Source organism: Nelumbo lutea, chromosome 2 (assembly GCF_056320005.1).
Source record: "Nelumbo lutea isolate HS-2025 chromosome 2, American lotus-T2T, whole genome shotgun sequence".
Classification (NCBI taxonomy): Eukaryota; Viridiplantae; Streptophyta; class Magnoliopsida; order Proteales; family Nelumbonaceae; genus Nelumbo; species Nelumbo lutea.
This window is the reverse complement of record NC_142685.1, coordinates 9803594-9823578: the sequence shown is the minus strand read 5'-3', so window position 1 is coordinate 9823578 and position 19985 is coordinate 9803594. Positions and strand designations below refer to the sequence as shown.

General features: G+C 39.5%; 1 protein-coding gene across 1 annotated transcript in view; it reads left to right on the top strand.

The window, feature by feature from the left end:
- Positions 1–19985, top strand: part of LOC148868471 (transducin family protein / WD-40 repeat family protein) — a 38673-nt gene that overhangs the window by 7955 nt on the left and 10733 nt on the right. Inside the window, exons 7-8 of the mRNA XM_088969001.1 lie at positions 12260–12335; positions 17412–17871. Coding sequence (XP_088825127.1) covers positions 12260–12335; positions 17412–17871 — 536 coding nt within the window. The remainder of the gene's footprint in view (positions 1–12259; positions 12336–17411; positions 17872–19985) is intronic.

The window sequence follows — 19985 nt, the reverse complement described above, 5'->3', positions numbered from 1 at the left end:
TCAGCCCTTAATGATCTGCCTTGACCCACTGGACCTTAGTAACTTAAACTTATCTTGCCACAACGATCTCTGACAACTCTTTCCACACCAGAAGCCTCTGGATTTCCAAGGCAGTAACCATCAAAATTGAGTTTGAACACCTCTACAGCAGGAGGGGGGACCATTCAACCAGCCTTTGTTGTCTTGTAATCTGAAACCCCACAACAACCTGCCACTCCCTAAGCAAATCATTAATAGATGCACCTCTGAAATCCCCATATATCACTTCCTCAACCTGCTTATAACTTTCTTGAAAAATCCTCACATTTCTTTCACACCATAAACCCCATAGTAATGCCCCTCTTATACACTGCCATAGGATCTTTTTGAGTACAACATCCAAACAAATCTGTTTTCTACCACTGCAGCCAGTGGCACCCACATTTTTCCAAAAAAAGAAAAGTAAAGCTGCCACAACCTAGAAGCTTAGGAGGCAATGTAATAAGAGACGGTTAGTGTTTTCCCCACTCTTCAAGCAGAAGACACATACATGAGGAGATAAGGACCAGTGTTTCCACTTCCTTTGGAGCCTTTCAAGGGTGTTATGATTTGGTTGACAACCTTCCAACAAAAAATCTTGACCTTGGGGTAATCAGGCTATACCACACTTTTCTCACAGGAAAACGTTGGTTTTCCATAGGGGGAAGAAAGAAGGTTTTAACAATGGAGGCACAAGTAAAGCAAGCATTTGCATTAGGAATCCAAATTCTCTCACCACTACCTGACAAGGACAGGTTAACATCTTCAAGTAGGGTTAAAAGAGGAACCAGCTCATTTGTTTCAACACCCTTCAAGGGTCTTCTCAATCCCAAGTCCCAAACTAAACCATTCCTTCCCAAGGTTATCATTTTAGCAATTGATCTGTTTCTAGAATTGGACAAACCATAGATCCTAGGAAAAGCTTGGCACAAGGGAGAATCCCCCCACCAAGTATCTTCTCAAAATTTCACCCCTTGTCCTAAGACCACATCATATCTTAGTTTTACATGAAGCTTTGTTTTAAAAGCGCAAGGCACAAAAAAGGCGCAAGGGTCAATTTGTGCCTGAGGCGCAAGGCGCAAGGTGAAGCGCACGCCTTTTTAAGCAAGGCGCAAAAATGAAAAAGGTTGAAAAATAAAAAAATACAAAAAATCAAAAAATTATTAAACATGATATTAATAAAAATATAAACTTTAATTTTAGAATAAATGTTTTAAAAAACTAATTATCTAATATTAAAATACATAAATATAACATGTAAAGCATATCAAATGAGAATTTAAAAATAAAATCAAATATATAAAACGTTTTCAAGCATATAAAACCCACAATCTTATTTTTTTCCTCAATTGAATTACTTCAAGTAGCTAATGTGATGTAAAACATATTACATTCCTGATTCCACGAGCCGCCTTTGTACCGCACTCCTCGAGGCAAGCCCAAACAAGTCCATGTTAGGTCTTAAATTCTTAATTCTCACACAAAAAATAATGATTTTATAGTTTTAGTTGCTTTTTAAGAAGACACTTTATTAGGATGAATGAATGAACAACATTACCAAATAGGGGGTTCTCAAGACTTTGGTAAGCGAGCGACTGGAGCGGAGTAGAACCCCCTATTTGGCAATGTTGTTCATTCATTAATACTAATAAAGTGTCTACTTAAAAAGCAATTAAAACTATAAAATCATTATATTTTGTGTGAGAACTAGGGGTGAGCAAAAAAAAAAAAAAAACCGAAAAACCAAACCAAAAAATCATTTAACCAAACTGACTGGTTCGGTTTCGGTTAATCTTTTAAAAAACTAGCAGTTAACTGATCCGACCAGTATACTAATATATATTATATTATATTTTTTATATTTTTTAAAATCGAATACCTTTTTCTAATCTTCCTCTCTTCGAATCGAATTAACCTAAACGCCTTTCCCTTTCCCTTTCTCTCTCATTCTCAGTTCTCAGTCTCTCATCTCTCAATTCTCTTAGTCACTCTCTCTCGATTCTCACTTCTCACTCACTCTCTCAGTCTCTCATCTCTCTTTGTCTTCCCCAACGGGAAAAAGCAGTCTGTCCGTTTGTCGGTCTCTCTTCGTCTTCCCTTTTTTTTTTTTAAAATTTTGAGTGCATAATAAAACGAAAAAGTCGAGCTGTAGGTGGACCGATTAACCGGTTTCGTTGGTTCATTTTTGGTTCGGATACTTAAAAAACCGACAGGTTGGTCCGGATAAAAAATAACCCCACGGTTCGGTTAATCGAACTGTGAGCACCCCTAGTGAGAACTAAGAATTTAAGACCTAATGTGGACTTGTTTGAGCTTGCCCCGAAGGGCGTGGCACGGGGGTCCAGGGTCGGAGCCCCCGGCCTAGCCGCTGGACACAAAAAAAAGCAAAAAAGCATCAAGGTTTCAAAAGGCGCACGCCTAGGCTGAAGGCTTGAGGCGCAAGGTGCCTACCTTGAAATACGCCTTTTGAAAGGGCTGCGCCTAGGACTTGGTTACCTTGAAATGTGCCTCGCCTGTGCGCCAAGGCGCGCCTTTTAATTCACTAGCATGAAGGTAGGCAGTAACACCAAAATTGTTCTCCAAGGGCTTCTCAAAGTTGCACTCCTAGCAAGTCCCGAGTCCCAACTGTTCAGGTGCAAGTGTGCAACCCATTGATGCTTTTGACCACCAAATGCCATAATGCCTCTTTTTCTCTTGGGAACCTCCACGACCACTTCTCCAACAAAGCCAAGTTTTTTTTTCCTTGAATCCTTCCTATTTCCAATCCCCATCTCTTTAGATTTGCACACCTCCTCGCACTTTAAAAGATGATTACTTTTGTTTTCCCCTAGATCCTGCAAGAAGTTCCTCATGATCTTCTCAATTCTCTTCATATTAATATGAGCCCTAAAAACAGACAAGAAATATACTGGGATATAGGACAACATGGACTTAATCAATGCCACTCTCCCCTCTTTGGAAATGTAATTCTTTTTTCCAAGAAGCCAACCTTTTGACAAACCTTTCAATAATATTCTCCCAAAATGTCTCATCCCAACCCTAGGTTTGGATTGTGCTGATGCTAGCCTAATCCCACTCATTACCCAGACAAAGCAAACCCAAAACGAGACCCTGGAGGGAACAAAGGAAGATGGGTAGGAGGGGTTAGAAGGAGATAGGATGGGTGGTACAAAGGCAGAAGGAAAGAAAGTTTACCTGAGAAAAAAGAGTAAGCAAAAGAAAAGGAAAATTAGTGAGATTGAGAAGCTTAAGAGTGGAATAAATTATGAGGAGGAGAAAAGGAAGAAAAGAAGAGGGGAGTGTTGAGAAGTACCAACTCCGGGGTGTCACAAATCACTAAGATGAAAATAATAAGTTGGATTGTAAGAGGATTATGAAGTGCCAAGAAGAGAAGGTTAATCAGGAATACTTTCAGGAAAGAAAAACCAGACTTGATCATGATTCAAGAAATCAAATTATCAGAGCTGAATAGGTGGATAAGGAGCATTTGGGGAGCCAGGGGTTTGAGCTGGTCATATACACCCTCGTGGGGAGCTTCAGGGGGAGTTCTGACCATATGGAGGAATGAGGAAATGGAATGTGTGAAGAACTGATTGGCCAATATTCAATCTCCCTAAAAATTAAAAGAAAGTCGGATGGAAGAGAATGGGCTTTAACAAATGTGTATGGCCCTAATTCTTGCAGAGAAAGAGAAGCTTTCTGGGAGGAATAATGTGCTATTAGGGGATTGTGGGATTGGCCCGTGGTGTGTGGGGGTGATTTTAATGTCATCAGATATTTGGGGGAATCAAACAACCCAAACCAGGGATTTACTACTAGCATGAGGAAGTTCAATAGGCTAATAGATGCTCTGGAATTAAGAGACCCCCCCCTTGCTTTAGGTGGATTATATTTGGTCAAACTTTCAATCCCCCCAACCTGCTCCAAAGTAGACAGATTCCTCATATCTTCTGAGTGGGAAGAAATATGGGGATCCTTGATAGCAAGAGGCTTACCTAGAGTTACCTCATATTGTGGCTAGCATACATGGGCTGGAAGACAATGGTTGGGAACCTGGAATTTTGGCAAGGGCTACAGATGCCTCTCCTTGGAAAGCCATTTATTCTATTAACTCCGGTAATAGAATAAAATTTTGGGAACAACATTGGGTTGGGGACTCACCTTTGATGGACTGATTTCCTTCTTTATATGCTCTTTCAGGTTTGAAAAATGAACCCATATCATCCTTCTTATGCCCTTCAGACTCTCCTTCTGGTTTTGGGTGGAACCTAGGTCTGAGAAGGTTAATTAGGGATACAGACTTGGGCGACATCATATCTTTGTTAGTCATCCTTGAAAATGTTTTCTTGGACCCTAATAAGAAGGACACCAGATTTTAGGTTCCTTCCTCTTCAGGTATTTTCTCTTGTGCTTCGTTTTTTGAGACATTAACTCAGCCTTCTGATCCTATTGGGTTGTCCTTCCTAGTTAAAGAAATTTGGAGTAGGCCCATTCCTCATCGGGTTGGTAGTTTTTGTTGGGAAACTTTCCTGGAAAGAATTAACACAAATGACCTGCTTCAGAAAAAAAGACCCAATTCTTGTTTACTTCTTAATAGGTGTATTCTCTATAAAGCTGATGGGGAAACTGGTTACCACCTTATGATTACTTGTTCGGTTGCTAAAACAGCATGGGAGTGGGTTTTTTCCCTCTTTGGGTGTATTTGGATTCCCCTTGGGAGCGTACAAAGCTTGTTCTCTTCTTCTTTTTTTAGATGGCCGAAGAAGAGAGGGAAGATTATGTGGAGAAGCATCAGGGCAGCAGTGTGTTGGTCACTATGGGAAGAAAGAAATTTACGAATATTTTCAGACAAGGAAAGAACCCTGGAAAACTTATTAGATCTAATTCTGTTAAAAAACTGTGGAGCTGTTCTCAGACTATTCTGTGGCTGATTTGGTAAGAAATTGGAGGGAGATAGCTTCTTCTGTCCTACGTAAGAGGACTCGTAGTCCTTCATGGTCCCCTCCTCCCTCTGGGTTCATAAAACTGAATTTTGATGGTAGCTGCTTAAGGAACCTAGGGCCTTCTGGGATTGAGGGAGTGTTTAGGAATGAGGATGAGGTTAACATTTGACATGTTTTCAGGCCCAATTGGAGAAGGGAGTTGAATATCAGATGTTTGGTCCTTGAAGGTGACTTAGAGGTGGTGATTAGGTGGCTAAAGGAAGAAGACAATGGCTTGTGGAGTTGTAACAATGAGAGGAGAAAATTCAAATGACTGAGTAGGGATATTGTGTTGCATTACAGCTGGGTGAAGAGGACTGCTAATTCATTTGCTGATGGGTTAGCCAAGCAAGGGGTGAATAGGGAATCTTTCTTTTGGGCTAACTTTTGACTTTTTTCCATTGTATTCTGTTGGTGGGGAGTTAACACATTTTACCTCCCCCTTTTGTACCTAAAGTTTCACATAGTTTCATATCATTAATAAAGTTTCCTGTTACTGATAAAAAAAAAATTCCCAGGGAGAGGCTCTTCTCCTTTCAGATTTGAGAATATGTGGTTTGAAGACCCTACATTTAAGACTAGGTTAAAAGAGTGATGGGAGGCACTCAGACCTTTGGGGAGGTTGAAAATGGTAGGTTTCTCCAGAAAACTGAAGAGGCTAAAAGAAAAGATAAAAGAATGGAATAAAGTCCATTTCGGAAGGGTAGAGGAAATAAAAGATAACTTGGTGAAAAGGATTGAAGAGCTAGATAGGAAAGAGGCTCTCAAAGTCATTTCAGAAGAAGAAAGAGGGGAAAGATGGAATCAAAAGCAAAAACTAGAAGAGAGAGTACGGAAGGAGGAGATTTGTTGGAGACAGAAATCAAGGTGTCAGTGGCTTGCAGAGGGGGACGAAAATACTAAGTTTTTTCACTCTCTTGCAATTGGTAGGAGAAAGAAGAACTTAATCCTGAGTGTGGAGGAAGAGGGACAAGTGGTAAGAGAAAGTCAGGGGATTACAAGGATTTTTGTAAATCATTTTAAAGAAATTTTCTCAAGCCCACACGGAGTGTTGCCAAAATTGCCAGAGATGGAAGGCGATGTTTTGTTAGAAGAACAATCTCTTGCCCTAGAAAGGAGATTTTCTCTGCAAGAAATCAAGGAAGCTATTTTTTCAATGGATAGATCTAAAGCCCTTGGGCCAGATGGCTTCTCCATGGCCTTCTATCAAGAGTGTTTGGATATGGTGAAATCAGATATCCTGGAAGTCTTGATTGAATTTTTCTCCAAAGTGGAGGTATCACCAGGAGCAAATGCCACATTTATCACTTTGATTCCAAAGAAGAGGGAAGTCAAAACTCCTAAAGACCTTAGACCAATAAGTCTTATTGGGAGTGTTTACAAAATTCTGTCAAAGGTCTTAGCAGAAAGACTAAAAAAGGTGTTACCCTTGATCATTTCTCTGTTCCAAGGAGCTTTTGTAGAAGGAAGGCAGATTGTGTATCAAATCTTGGTGGCTAATGAATGCGTTGGGGAAAGAATTTTCTCAAAAAAACAAAAACAGAAAGGGTAGAGAAAAGGGGCTGGTTTGTAAGGTAGATCTAGAAAAAGCCTATGACTTGGTTAATTGGGAAGTCCTTCTAAAAGTTTTAGAAAGACTTGGATTCGGAGATAGATGGAGGGCTTGGATCAAAGGATGTTTAAGTTCATCTCACTACTCAATCCTAATCAATGGTACAACAAAGGATTTCTTCCCGGCCAGGAGAGGAATTAGGCAAGGTGACCCCTATCCCCATTCTTGTTTACCCTGGTGGCAGAAGTGTTAAGTAGAATGGTGGCAAAAGCTGATGCTCAAGGCCTTATCAGAGGTTGGAGAGTAGGTAGAAACTGAGTGATTGTTACCCATCTCCAATTTGCAGATGACACCATATTTTTTTTTTGAAGGAAACAATGAGGAGTTGGTGGAAAATTTGAGGGTGCTGCTGAATAATTTTGTGGGAATAACAGGGCTGAGGATAATTGGACCAAAATTGGAATTGTAGGAGTCAATTTGGAGGAAGGGGAACTAATAAGATTTGCGGAGATCTTGGGGTGTGAGATCAGAAGCTGGCCTATTAGTTACCTAAGTTTACCCTTGGGAGGAAATCCCAAGTTAGTTGAGTTCTGAAAACCAGTTTTAGAAAGGTTTGATAGGAAGTTAGCCCTTTGGAAAAGGAATTACATTTCTTTGGGTGGAGGAATAACCTTGATTAGAGCCACTCTGGCAAAACTTCCCACCTATTTCTTTTCAACCTTTAAAATCCCTTCTAAGGTAGCAAGGTGTTTAGAGAAGTATGTGAGAGATTTCCTTTGGGACCCAAGAGAGGAAGGGAAGGATCACTTGATCAAGTGGGAGCAGGTTAGTAAACCCAAGGAACATGGAGGTTTGGGAATTGGGAACATCCTTTTAAGGAACACAACTCTACTAGGTAAGTGGCTTTGGAGGTTTCCCTTCGAGGGCGACAAGTTGTGGCACAAAGTGATTGAGGGTATTCATGGAGTGGCTGGAAATGGCTGGGATACAAAAATTTCCCCTCATAGTTCTTCAGCTTCTCCTTGGAAAGCAATTCATGAAATCTACCCTACTTTCCTCAATTCCATCCGGTTCGATGTGGGACAAGGTAATAAAATTCTGTTTTGGGAAGATCTATGGGTAGGGGAAACCCCACTAATAGACCAATTCTCTGATCTCTTTGCGCTATCTAACCTTAAAGATCCGTTTGGTTTGTGGGATGGGGATGAGAAAAAGGGAATATTTTTATTCCCTTTTCTCATATTTGTTTTGAGGGAAAGAGGGGGATGGGATGAGAAAAAATTGGGATGCGAGATCCCAAAATTGCAGATTTGGGGTCGCACCAAAACAGTGCGACCCCGGTGAGAAAACTTGAGTTTCCATCTCCCTCCTCCCATAAAACGACCATGCCAAAGGTCCCATGCACATTAATAGAGAAATCTGGCAACACAACCCTGTTCAACGGCACCAGTGCAGGTGTCCGACACCAATGCCACTGCTAGCGTAGGGGAATCGACACAACGGAAAAAATCCCTCGCAACGACCAAAATCCAAAGCAACTTCCCCGTTCGGATAGAAGAAGTCGACGCTGAGAGTCCCATATGCATCTTCTTTGGCAAGTTGACGTTGAAAGCAACTTCTTCTATCTGTGTCTCTGTTTCCAATAGTCGATTCTGTTATCAAAGCAGCAAACATGGAGCCTTGTTTATAAGTGTGAACAGGGCTGCCAATTGGGCTTCGAGTACTAGGGCAGTGCGCATCGTGTCCGAGACCGGCAACGGGGATACGCGGGTCACGCCGGTGCCGATCGTTGACAGTTTGAGGGAAGGAGATGAAGGGGGTAGCCGTCGCCTCTGTTCGTCTCGGACGAAAGAGGAAGGCGAACAATGCCATTTCGGCCCCCTTTTACACTTTCCCATCCCATCCCATCTTTTCCCATCCCACCCAAATCTTCCCACAAACCAAACAGAGCCTAAGGGGGAAGCTATATCCATGTTGGGGTCACCGTGTCCAACCGGTGTGAATTGGAATTTGGGCTTTAGAAGGGGACTAAGGGAAAATGAGTGTGAATCCTTAATCCGATTGCTGGACCTCTTGGGGCAAATCCACTTGGACCCTTTGTTGGAAGACTCTAGAATCTGGGTAGGCTCTCCAGATGGCCTCTTTTCTTGCTCCTCTTTCTTCAAAGTACTTGCTTTCCCCAACCCTCTAGGTGGGATTTTCCCTGTGAAAGAAGTTTGGTGCAAGCCTATTCCCCCGAAGATCCAAGCTTTCTGCTGGGAAATATTCCTTGGTAAGGTAAACACTTGTGATATGTTGCAGAAAAGAAGGCCATGTATTTGCCTTTCTCCTCATGTGTTCACTGTGTAAGGAAAGTGGTGAAACCCTTTCTCATTTAATGATATCCTGTTTTTTTGTGCATCGAATTTGGGAATTCTTTTGTACTCTCTTTGGCTGCAGGTGGGTTCCCCCTCAAGATGTCTCAGGACTCTTCAACCATGATTTCTTGAGACAGCGAAAGAAAAGAGGGATGGTAATGTGGAAAGCAACAACGGTAGCAATTTGCTGAGTAACATGGGAAGAGAGGAACAAGAGAATTTTCTTGGAAAAAAGTAGAGCAATAGAGGAAGTGATTGATAGTATCAAGGTGAAAGTAGCCCATTGGGTAAAACCTTTGGACTGCTTTCAATTCTTTTCATTTGCAGACATTCTAAGAACATGGTCCGAAGTAGCACGATCTTTGAGAGTAAGAGATAAAGTAAAGCTGGATTGGAAACCACCAGAAGGCAATAAAGTAAAGCTGAATTTTGATAGGTGCTCCTATGGAAATCCAGGCATCTCAGGAATAGGAGTATTAAGAAACTCTGACAGGAGGATATTGGGTATGTTCTCAGGACCGATTGGCAATGGAAACTCGCTGAAGGCTGAACTATTGACATTACTACAAGGGTTAAAGCTAGCCAAACAACTAGGATGCAGACTTGTTGAAGTGGAAGGGGACTCAAAAGTAGTAATTTCATGGGGTACAAATAGCAGCCACACCCCATGGATGTTTAAACATGTGATCAGGGAAGCGGAGAAGATTGCAAAGGAGGTTGAGGCTGAATTTAAATGGGTCCGAAGAAGTGCAAATGGGCTAGCTGATGGATTAGCAAAACAGGGGGCATTGAGACAGCAATTATTTTGGGCTACACCGTAATGAGGGGTGAATAGAGTGATTAAAGGGGATCAACAGTCCCATCATCAAGTTGTATAAGCTGCTTATAATCTGAATTTTAATAAAATACATATTTACTGATCAAAAGAAAAGTCTCATTTCTTGGATTCCTTCCCAAAGGCAACCCTATCATCCTACTTTTCAATAAGCATAAAAAGTTTATATTATGTCAGTCATGAATGAATAATCCCTACCATCCTCTTAGCTACAATCTCTTCCTGACTTGAGTGGCATTCAATAAAACTGAAGTCTGATATCTGAATAGCAGAAAAGCTCTTTTTACAGATATGATATCTGAAAACAGCAAATCTACTATTCTGCTTTCAAGAGTCTCTGTAATATTAAATAAGGAGGGTATTTTAGTTCTAATGAGCCATCTGAAATACATGTAAATATTCTCTGCATGAGCCACCTCTTACCAAATCAGACTTATTGTCAATTTTCAGAGGTGTGTTTCAGACAGATGGAAAGAATCCCTTTACTGCAAACAAGCCTAGCAGCCTCATCCATATACTATAAGAGAAATCACAGTGAAGTAGCAGTTGATTCACTGTTCGCATCCTCCTCTGACAACACACAGTTGGTGTTTTTAAGGGTCGGTCCTCTCCTCAATAGATTATCCTTTGTTAAAATTCTGGATAGCTGCGCCAAATATAATTTATTAGTCAGCTATTACTCTAATAAGGCTTTTCTTCAGCTTTCATTATCTCCAACATATGTTCCATTGTCTTCATGATCTAGCTAGTGCTTTAAAGACAGATGCCCTGGAATTTGCTCTATTATAGAGCAAGCTGGATTTCCCCGGTTTCCATCAAGCTTCTGAGTTCTGAAGCTGAAATTTTGAAATCATACCTTTCTTACCATCATGTGTGATCAATCAATATGCAATATTTATCTTATGGCTTCACCTGCAGAACAAATATCCTCTCATGTAACCACACCCTTTTCTAGTAAATAAATAACAATAAAATATAATAATCATTTCATATATTTTTTTATTTTTATTTTTTTATCAGTGAAATTTCATATGTTTTTTATTGTGCACTTTTACTCTATTGAGCCAGATAGGATTAACTAACATTAATCCTAGTTGATAAGAGTCAAGCGAGCATAAACACAATTTGGTGATTTTTCTTAAACTTTTCCTATCTCTACATGGCATGTTCTTGAAGTGCAAATTCCTGAGTCCTGATTTGAGGTCTCAGAGCTTCATATGCATTTAAACTCAGCCTTGTTAGGCTTTTTCTCCAAGGCTAGTATTTTAAAAGTGCAAGGCACAAAAAAGGCGCAAGGGCCAATTTGTGCCTGAGGCGCAAGGCGAAGCGTGTGCCTTTTTAAGAAAGGCGCAAAACTACACAAAAAAAGCTAAAAAATAAAAAAATAAAGCCAGAAATTAAAAAAAATGCCAAAAATTTTAAAAATTCAAAAAATATTAAACATATGTTAATAAAAAATATAAATATAAGTTTTAAAAACCAATTATCTAAAATTAAAATACATAAACACAACATGTAAAGCGTATTCAAATGAAAGTTTAAAAATAAAAGCAAACATATAAAGCATTTCCAAGCAAACATGTAAAACCCACAATCTCTTTTTTTTTTTTTTCTCTGAGTTGCCTTTGTACCACGGCCCTCGAGGCAAGCCCGAACAAGTTTATGTTAGGGTTTGAAATTCTTATTTCTCACATGAAAACAATGATTTTATAACTTCAATTGCCTTTTAAGAAGATATTTTATTGGAATAAATGAATGAACAACATTAGCAAATAGGGAGTTCTCGAAGTTTCCTCGAGGGGCGTGGTCGGGGGTCTGGGGGCGGAGCCCCTCTGCCCCCGGCCCAGCCGTTAAATTCAAGAAAAGGCAAAAAGTGCAAAATTCTAAAAAGGTGCATGCCTGGGCTGAGGCGCAAGGCACATCAGGTGCACGCGTAGGTGTACCAGGCATGCGCCTTTTGAAAGGGGTGTGTTTACGACCTGGGCGAGGCGCATACCCAGAAATGCGCCTCGTCTGTGCACCTAGGTGCGCCTTTTAAATCACTGCTCAAGGCTTCCATCTAAAATGCCTTTTCTTTTTGTTTTAATATTCTTGTGGCTTAAGATGTTCATGGCAATTGAATGCTTGGCATTATTTGCTCTTATTATTCCAACTTTCTTGTTAGCCAAGCATTTTAGGTAGAAACATGCTTGACTTAATCTCTGATTGTTGAGTTTTTGTGCCTCAAACTAAAGATCAAATGTAATAGAAAATATTGTGTGAAAAAGGTGCTTTACAATATCCTTTGGCTTCTTAAAACTCTGTGAATGAAGATTGTTTCACCATATGTGATATCTTGTTCTCCAGTTTTTATTTTCTTGATCTAAATTATCCAGTTTTTGTCTGTAGAGGTCCATGAGGTTAACTTTTTTTTTTTGGTCAGCATTCAGTCAACATTCCATATCCAATTTTAGAATATACTTGTAGCTCTAGTTTGTTTATTCAATATCTAATACTGCTTTATCCTATTTCACAGAAGCAGCTGGGATATCATTACCTGACCATCAAACCATTGTTGGACTACTTCCCCAACCTTGTACGTCTGGGAACAGGCAAGATACAAGAAATGCTTAAATTGTATATTTCTGGTTTTGAATGTTAACTCGATTATGTAAGTTTTATGGTCATTATACTACTAATTGTGAGTTGTACATTGAACCAAATATTGGTAGTTTGTGATTCTACCTAACAAGGGAAACTTAAAGCAATTTCTATTGTTAGATAGGAGTTATATAATCTTTTCCACCTTGGCATCTATAATTTTTTAGAAGGTAACAAAAACTATTAAAATGAAAAAGAGAGTTTACGGATATGTACAAATAACCAGATAAAGAGAGTTTACAGATATCTGCTTATTGATTTTTTAGTTCATTGGTAACCAGATGAAGAGAATTTCATTAGAATAAAGAAAAAATAAGAAGGTATAGACATAACAGCAAAAGACAAACATTGGACAAATAGCAAAGAAAACCCAGTGACTGCAACTCCACATGATTGATCAAAAAGATCAACTCCACATGCCCTAGCAATACAAAGATTTTTTTTGAAGGATAAAAGGGAAATTCGTTAAAATAAAAGAGAAAATATAGCAGAAGGTGATAAGAAATCACCAAAAGCAAGAAACAGCCCTAGGAAACCCAAAAAAGGCCTAAGATAGGGCTGCAATCAAATCGAGCTCTAATTGAACAGTTCGGGCTCGAATTCGATTAGGTTCAATTTGAGTTCGAACCTTGGGGGTAAGCTCGAATGCACGATTAGTTATTCGAGCTCGAGCTCGACCAATAAAAAGTTTGGCTCGAAAGCTCGTGACCTTGGCTCGATTAACACATACATACATAAAAATATATATTATATATTATAAAAAATATCATATATACTATATTATAAATAATATTATAAAATATATTTTATATTCTATATAATATTTTTTTTATGAATCATGAATAATTTTATTAGGATGAAAATAAAGTAAACTGACAAGTGGATACAATCCAGAGTTCTCCCAGAAGGCACGAGTTGCTGCCTTCCAAAACAAAGAAAATCAAAATAAAATTACAATTGAGCCCAGAACAAGTGATCCCTGTTCACCCCTTGCTTAGCTGGCAAGTCTGCCAGCCCATTTGCCGACCTCCTCTCCCACTGAACTCTCACAGTGAGATTAGAAGTAAGGCACTTAAATCTCCTTATCACTCCCCTGAGGCTATGTTTGGTTTGAAGGAAAAGGTAGGAAAACCTATACAAAGTTTGTAAAAGTTTCCCTACCTTTCCCTTCCTTTCCCTACTTTTTCCTTCAAGCCAAACACAGCCTAAAAGACGAAGCTGTTGTCTCTGGTTCTTTTAGCCACCCAGTTACCACTTTAGAGTTACCTTCAACGATCAATCTCCCAAAGTTCAACTCTTTAGCAATTTGTGCACCCTGTATAGCCGCTTGCATCTCTGCACTAACCGCATCCCCTACACCATTTGGGCCGAAGTATAAGGCAACAATCTGCCCCTCTTCATTCCTAAACACACCCCCAATACCAGAAGGTCCAGGATTGCCAAGGCTGCTGCCGTCAAAATTGAGCTTTATGAAGCCTTCTTTTGGGGGTTTCCAGTCAACTACAGGCTTGTCCTTAGCTGAAGAGGAGTTTGCCACAGAATCCCAATTTCTCCATATGTCATCAAAGGAGAAAAGTTAGAATAACTCCAAAGTTTTAGTCCAGTTAATAGCCCTTATTAACAGACATTCCCAAACAGTAGTTACATCCCTTGAATCATCATTAATAATCCTGTTATTTCTTTCTTCCCATACTGTCCGTACTAAAGCAGCTCTTACACGTCTCCATAACAATCTACCTCTTCTCTTAGGCCACCTAAAAGTTGTAGGATCGAAAAGCCCCCTGGTTTGCAGTGGCATATTCCACACACGCCCAAAAAGACCAAAATTTTTTTTCCCAAAGATTTACAACAAAAGAGAATGAAATTAGAAGATGGAAACAACTCTCTCCATTTGCTTTGCAAAGGACACACCAGTTTGGGGAGATGCAAAGGTTGTACCTTTTCTTTTGCAAGGTATCTAAAGTGTTTAATTTCCCAAGATAGATTTCCCAACAAAGGGCTCCAACCTTGGGGTAATGAGTTTAGACCAGACTTCCTTCCAAAAGAAAGGCTGAGGGTTAGGGACTGAGCACAACAGAGTGAAAAAAGAGGCACAAGAAAAAAGACCCAAAGAATTCGGAGTCCAAACTCTAGCATCAGGTTTAGAAAGGTCCAAAAAAAACAAGAGTCTAGGGTTTTTAGCAACAAAGCAGCCTGATCAAGTTCAGAGTCTCTTAGATATGTTCTGAAACCCAAATTCCAACTAAAGCCTGAGGACTGGGAGACAGCAACAAAGGTTTGAATGGGTTGCTTTTAAAAAGGGAGAGGGAATACAAAGATGGATAAAGGTCCTTAAGGGCAGACATGCCAATCCAAGTGTCTTCCCAAAAGAGAATCTTATCACCAGTACAAAGGTCATACGTGATAAGGCTGAGAAATTGGGGAAGGATACCATGAATAGCCTTCCACAAAGAGTTTAGTGTAGCTTGCCGAGACACTCCAGCATCCCAACCATTTCTTGCATAACCATGAATTCTTCCCACCACCCTATGCCACAACCTCCCTCTCTCTAATGGCCATCTCCATTACCATTTACCTAACAAAGCTTCATTCTTCTTCCCAATATTGCCTAACCCCAACCCCCCTTGCTTCTTACTTCTACAGACTAAATCCCATCTCGCCAGGTGATCTTTCCTTCCTTCACTAGGCTCCCACAAGAAGTTCCTCATGATCTTCTCTAATTTCACTACCTTTTTTGGCATCTTGAATACTGAGCGGAAGAAAACTGGAAGGTTTGCTAAGGTAGACTTTATTAAAGTAATACAACCCCCTAGAGACACATAATTCCTCTTCCACACTAACAGTTTCTTGGCACATCTTTCAAGAATTGGGTTCCAAAAACTTCCTTCCCGTGGAATGGCTCCTAATGGCAAACCTAGATATTTCAAGGGCCACCTAGCAGTAGGGCAACCTATGGCTATTGCAACCCTATATAATATAAGAATATACTATATATTATAAAAAATATCATACATATAAAATATATAAATATATTTATTTTCGAGCTTTCAAGCTGAACTCGAGCTCATTGAATATTTAATCGAATCGAGCTCGAACTGAAAAATATAGTTCGAGTTGAACTTGAGCTCGAACTCGAACTCAAACCTAGTAGTAATTTAGTCGAGCCGAGCCAAGACATGCCAAAGTTCAGTTCGACTCGACTTAATTGCAGCCCTACCTAAGAATACCACACCTTACAAACATGAAAAATTACGCAAAAACTCTGCATAATGATCAAAGGACAGACCCAATACAAATCCCCATTAAAAGAAGGACCACCACCCATCTCTAAACAAAAGCAAGAGCCCTTCCAGTTGCCCACATCAATCTTCATCTGTGAGCACATCCTCTTGGTTTGAGTATTCCTTGTCCCAATCCTTGCTCCCTTTCGGAGGTGCTTTGTTCTTCATTTTATCTTCCTCTTTTTTTTCTTTCAAATTCTTCAAAATCCCTCCTAGCAAATTCCTCACCACCCCAGAAAAACAGACCCAATCTTTTCCCAATTGTGACATCTCTATCAACTATTTTTTGGATAGTCACCTCACCTGAATTTGTCAACAACACCATTATCCTGCAGTATCCGTATCACACCAGATTCAGAGTCAACACCATTCACCTTGTTTTCCTGTTGTTCCTTCAATGAAAGGGGGGCCCGTGACTGAGCTTGCACCGTTACCCCCTATGATCAGTACCATTGTCCCATTGCTTCCCACTCTTTTCCTTCTGTACACCATTTATATATATATATATATGTATGTATTTTTGTAGGGCCTGCCCCTGCCAAGCTGAGTTTTAGCCTTGGAAAGATCTTTGTCACATGAACAATATTGTGAGTTCTCATATTACGTGAAATGGATAGGCCCCATAATAATTCAATTCATCCCACATCACTTCTAGCTGGAGAATATGCTTGCTCATTATCAGATCTCTGTGTTCAGAATAAAAAAAAAAAAAAATTCTCTGTTGTTTCTAGATCTCTTGCCTCTCTAAATTGATGGCGAAGAAACCAAGTCCATCCAAAAGTCCACTCCATCCCTCATCCAGCCAATCACAACCTGCAGTTTACCTTCTATCTCCACCCTTTCATATCCTAAAGCCTGTATCAAGTTCAACCTTAAACCAAAAAAAATTGCAACTCATCCCGAAAAGAGGACCCTATGCAGTATTATCAACAGTTTCCAATGCGTCTCATATCCCATGATTAAAACAGTTTCTCTGTCCAGGCCTTCAAGGTCTTTTAACCCCCAAAACATAATCAAGACAAGGCTTAAAAAACCCCTTTTGGTGAAAGTGTCTGCCACTTGAGAGTAATCATCTTTATGTTTTGATCAATTAACAAAGTTCGCCTAACCAGTTATTAATAAAACAACAAAAGGGAAACATCTTGGAAATTTGAAAGCTCTGTATATTAATATTGTAGGAATTATGAAATGTTAGCCATATTGTCAAGTTGTAGAAAACATTTTTGGTACTTTGTTTTCGGCTCAATTGTATAGCTTTTTTGTCTGTGGAAAGTTAAGAAAGTTTGCCTCTCCCTATCTTGTACTTTTTAAATATTTCTAATGAAATTCCGTTATTGCTAAAAAAATGTAAAATTTATCATTTCATTACAAATTACCATATCTACAAAGAATACAAGGAAAATAAACAAAACTGCTATCAGAGATGTGGTCCAGATATTATTCCAATTTATTTTGCCTTTTATTTTATATGAGAGTTAGGTTATAAATAGCTGCATTCTTTTTTATGATGCGACACATTCATTTTTCTTTGTAGTTATATAAAATATTGAAATATGGGGCCATGGTGCTAGTTAAAGTATTCTTTTTTTGGGATGCTAGTTAAGGTATTCATAAATTTAAAATGTTTCAGGAGGGGAAATGAACAATGGAAAGTGGTCATTCTTGAAACTGATGGCAGCTATTTCAAATGCTTCCTTTTACCTCTCCTATTAAAAATGTATTTTAAAAGCTATTGTTCATCTGCAGGGTGCTTATTGCATATGAACACGGGCTGCTTATTCTCTGGGATGTTTGTGAAAATCGTGTTGTTCTTGTTAGAGGTTATGAGGATCTCCAATTAAAGGATGAGGGAGTTGTTAATTTTCCAACTGGAGCAGATAATGAATTTACAGATGATACATCTAACCATGATCAAGAGGAAAAAGAGATAAGCTCTCTTTGTTGGGCATCTACTAATGGGTCTGTTCTTGCTGTGGGATATGTAGATGGAGATATTATGTTATGGAACACATCAAGTGCTTCTTCTGCCAAAAGTCCACAAGCTGGAACATCATCAAATAATGTTGTTAAGCTACAGTTATGTTCGAGCAAGAGAAGACTCCCTGTTATTGTCTTGCAATGGTCTCCAAGGAGTGGATTACATGATAATGCAGGCCATCTTTTCATTTATGGTGGTGATGAAATAGGGTCTGAAGAAGTACTGACGGTGCGTTGTTAGCTCTTTAATATTCGAATTGTGAATTTTAGTAATCTATATATACATGTCCATTCATTCAACATGAATTTTTAACTATTCTTCTATTTCTTGATATATTTAAGCTGACACCATTTCCCTATACATCTTTATTACATGAAGGTTAGAACAATTATTCATGTAACCACTTTGTAGATTGAGTAAAGAAATTTCAAACTGAAAGTTTTACAGCAACTGCTGTTGCAATGCTTCTTATCTTTTCAAAATGACAAAGTGGACATTTAGCATATAAATATGCACCTATCTTTGCTTTTGGAGATATAAATCAAGTATTCCCAAAGGCCTATTTATTCCTCTCAACACGTGGCACATTTCATCTTAAGCCAAATTGCTTTCCAAGGAAGAAAGGACAGACCTCATAAATTGCTTTCCAAGGAGATGTTGAATTTGTGGAAAGTGTGACCTTTGAGTCCCAGCCATTGTCTGAAGTACCATGTATGCTAGCACTGACCTTGTGCCAGAGCCTGTTGGTTTCTAGGGGAAACCTCCATAACCACTTTCTTAGGAGAGCTAAGTTCTTTTGGACTAAGTCTCCTAGCCCAAGCTCACCCTTCTTTTTAGGCCTACTAACTTGTTCCCAATTCACCAAATGGTCTTAGATCATTCGGTATGATGTGGGAAATGGCCAGAGAGTCTTGCTTAGGGAGGATCTTTGGATAGGTAAACATCCATTAAAGGTCCAATTTCCGTTGCTCTATGCACTTTCCAATTACAAATCTGAACCTATTTCTAGGTTTGTCAGCTTTTCAACTTCAGGTTTAAATTGGGACTTTGGGTTCAGAAGCGGTCTTAGGGATTCGAAATGTGAGTCTCTCATCTCTCTTTTGGCCAGACATGACTTGTTTTTTTTGGATCAAATTGTTGAGGATACCAGGGTATGGTCGATCTCCCCCATTGGTCTTTTTACTTGTGCTTCCTTCTTTAACTTCTTAACTCAGCTAGCTACCTTTCGGGCAATGTTCCCGGTGAAAAAATTTGGAGTAAGCCAATCCCTCCTAAGATTCAGGCTTTTTGTTGGGAAGTCTTCCTTGGAAAGATAAACACTTGTGATATGATGCAGAAAGGAAGGCCAAATAAGTGCCTTTCTCCTCATGTGTGCAGCCTATGTAAATGCAATGGTGAAACTGTTTCCCATATCTTTCTATTCTGCCCTTTTGTGCTTTGCATTTAGGAGCATCTTTGTTCTCTTCTTGGGTGCAGGTGGAATCCCCCACAGGAGGTGGTGGGCCTTTTTGACCCTAGCTTCATGAGTCAACAAAAACAAAGAGGAAGATTATTATGGAAAACAGTGGGGGCTGCCTTGGTTTGGACTATTTGGGAAGAGAGAAATGGAAGAATTTTCAATGAAAAAAGCTGATCAGAGATGGAAATTTTTGAAACAATAAAGTTAAAAACTGCTCACTTGGTAAAAACTCTGGAAGACTTCGAAGTCTTCTCTTTGAATGACATCCTCAGAACTTGGAAGGAAGTGGCTGTATCAGCCCAAGGAAAAGAATAGTTTTTATGGAGTGGAGACCCCCAGAAACAAATTTTGTGAAGCTAAATTTCGATTGGAGTTTCCTTGGTAACCAAAATGTAGTTGGGATAGGAGGTGCCTTCAGAGATTCAGGAGGAAAGGTGTTAGATTTGTATTCAGGGCCTCTAGAAAATGGGGACGCACTGGCTGCAGAGCTAATTGGACTCCTGCGGGGATTAAGATTTGGTAGGTACTTTGGGTTCCTTAATTTGGAAGTGGAAGGGGACTCTCAAGTGGTCATTGCTTGGACAAGATGTAGCACCCAAATCCCATGGATCTATAGGCATACTTTTAGGGAGATTGTGAGCATTGTAAGGGAGTTGAATGTTACTTTCAAATGGATGAGAAAAACAGCAAATGGGATGGCAGATACTCTAGCTAAACAAGGGGCTAAGAGACCCCAATTGTTTTGGGCTGAACTGTAAACTGTAATTTGGAAAACAACACTCTCACCCTGTTGTAATTTTCTGTTTAACTCTAATAAAATATTATCTCATTGATCAAAAAAAGAAAAAGAGAGGAGGGGCAATCAGTGATGATCTGAGGTATG